At 56.7% G+C, this 2,683-nt stretch overlaps 1 protein-coding gene across 1 annotated transcript in view; it reads right to left on the reverse strand.

The window, feature by feature from the left end:
• Positions 1-778: 778 nt before the first annotated feature.
• Positions 779-2,683, reverse strand: part of LOC105307128 — a 10,234-nt gene continuing 8,329 nt past the window's right edge. Inside the window, exon 2 of the mRNA XM_023524586.1 lies at positions 779-1,827. Within this exon, the coding sequence (XP_023380354.1) occupies positions 1,337-1,827 (491 nt within the window). The 3' untranslated portion in view covers positions 779-1,336. The remainder of the gene's footprint in view (positions 1,828-2,683) is intronic.

Here is a 2,683-nt window from a genome sequence, read left to right on the forward strand (position 1 = left end):
ACTATAAATTATATATTTTAGTGTTTAAAACCTTCCTAACCCTGAAGCTACGCGTTCTCTAGGTAAACCTTTTAAGGCCCCTACCTTCAAATACCAGTTGGCACCAAAGGATTCCTAAACTTCAGCTTCTCTACAGAAAAAGAACACGTCATCCTGGCAATGGGAGAATGAATGCACACTTTCTTCTCCTGGACTGGAACCTAGCCTTCGAAAATGCCCCCTTCCGCTAACACCGTAGCGACATGCACTGGCCTTGCCATCCTGTCTGCACGCAAGTACGTGAATATCCCAAACCATTCCACTAAAACCGTTGCCCACTCCACACGCAACACAGACGAGACCCCTCCTCTAACTACTGGACCGAAAGTGCTTTGAAATGGAATGGTTTTAGAATCTCGAGACGGAAACAGACAGACAGACAGACAGAGTTGTGGTTTTCACCCGGATGTGAGCAGGCTGCAGGTCTGTTGCGTGAACACCCAGCATCTCCTAAACGGGTAACTACAAAAATATGAAGATTATAAAAATAGAATCTATTACGTCGCCATCGCGGCTTTTCTTTATAGTAGCGCTCGCAAGGGGTCAGAGAGTTGGCTTTGCCGCTGCTCAGGTGGCCGGCGCCCGACACCCGCGCAGGAGCTGGGTCCACAGGCAGAAAGGATTAGCGCTAAGTGATGCTGAACTGCTCGCTACTCTAACCGACAGGTTACATCAGCCGTCGACAAGGCGAAGAGGTTACACACCGACCTACGAAATAAAATAAACACGCACAAACGACTTATAAAGTGACTACATGCATGAGCAAGCAAGGTACAGGACGCCTAGAACCGCCTTAAAGCTGTGCCCCTCAGGAAAAGCACAAGAATACGTTTTTCTATCTAAAAACTCTCTTCTACTTTAAAAATGGTTTGTGGAACTTTTCTATTTTTTTTTTTTTTAAGGATGTTTTTAAGCTTTTTTTTCTTTTTTTCTTTTTTTGCTTTAAACACATAAAGAATGAACTTTAACCCTCCCCTGCAGACTCCTTCCTTGTGTTAATGCCTATCCTTACAACACAGAGACACAAACACATTAATACGAAAACTAGTTAATTATGGGGTAGAAATCCTACTTTTGTGGCACAGCCCCCCTCTCCCCCAGGTTTGGGTTATGCAAATACTATTCTTTTTCCTCTCTCTTTTTTAAAGATAGTCTTGGGGTACTTTTTTTCTGTTGCTTAAGTCAGAGACAGAGGGAGAAAGAGCAAAGGAAAAGCGAGAAGTTTCCCCTTCGGGGTCCTGCAGAGGAGTGGCTGAGTCGGGGCCCCTGGGCTGGCCCCTCGTCGCCGCGGGCGCCCTCAGATGTTCACGTCCCGCACGTCAGTGGGCGTGCAGGCCAGGTCGGCCTCCTCCTCCTCCTCCTCCTCCTCCTCCGCGGCCTTGGGGTCCAGGCTCTGCTGCTGGGCCTGGCGCAGGCTGGACTCCAGCAGGGCTTCGATCTGCTCCTGGCAGGCCCGGAGGCAGTCCTGGCCAGACGGGGCAGGGAGACGGGCTGTCAGGGGGAGGACAGGCTCGAGCTGCGCCCCTCCCAGACCTGCCGCGAACCCCAAGACAGAGTGGCACGGGCTGCGTTTGGCCACTAGCCGCCCCTGACCTGAGGAGACCACACGCCATCTGGGCAGCGACGGCCCCGCTGAGGACTGAAGCGCGCAGGGCTGTGACTGCAGATGCGCCCACCTCCCCTCCCCTCCCCGGCCCGTCCCTGAGTCCCCAGCAGGGCCCCGATCTCCGGCCCGAGTCCCACTGGCCACGCCAGCCTCGCCGCTGCCCTCTGAGCCTGTTCTTTGGACTTAACCTCTGCCATGGCCGGCAAAAGCGGTAGGCTGTGCGTGACTGAGAATGAATTTTGGGTGGCCCGGTGGGACCGGACCCTTCATCCCCCTCGTCCTCTCGTCTGGCCTGCGTGCGGGCCTTGCGGTGCCTGCCCGCACCCCACTTCCTCTCTGTCACCACCTCACATTGTCAGCGGGGAGGAGGAGGGATCCCGAGCCCAGGGGCTGCTCCTGGTCTCACCAGTGCCAAACCTCCCAGCGGCTTGGGGTGGGCGCCATTCGCAGCCATGTGGCCTCAGCCCCCGGGGCCTGGCTAGAGGCTGGCTCCAGGTACTGGGGCCACCTGTCTTAGCTCCCAGGACGCCATACTTGGGGTTCTATTCTTGAACCCAGTAGGAAAGGGTTCAGCCGCTTCTGCCCCAGGGAAGGTACTTCTGGAACCCCAACGGGTGGGGCCGGAAGTGGGGCTCTGTTGCCCAAGCGTGGACCCAGGCCAGAGGGCTTCTGAGTGACCCCAGGGGACCATCCAGTTCCAGAGCTTCCGGCCTTTACACAGAGAGCTACCCGCCCGCAGCAGTCAGCGCGGCAGCTTGGAAGGCAGGGGAGGCGCGAGCCACCCCATTGCAATGATGCGGAACGGAGGCCCAGGTCTGCTGGGGAGCAAACTCCCCATGGCCGGTGCCGGCATGGCCTCACGCCCAGCACCCACTGCAGCCTCAGCTCCGTTCCTGCAGCCCGACGGCTGGCACCCCCCAACCCGGCAGCTCTTGGGGCGATGGTTTCCCTGCCCCTGCTAACTTGGGGTTGGGGGCGCATGCTGGGGCAGAGAGCAGAGGGGTGCAAGGAAGGGCGCCCCTTGGCCACCTGAGCTCA

Source organism: Pteropus vampyrus, unplaced genomic scaffold, assembly GCF_000151845.1.
Source record: "Pteropus vampyrus isolate Shadow unplaced genomic scaffold, Pvam_2.0 Scaffold478, whole genome shotgun sequence".
Lineage (NCBI taxonomy): Eukaryota > Metazoa > Chordata > Mammalia > Chiroptera > Pteropodidae > Pteropus > Pteropus vampyrus.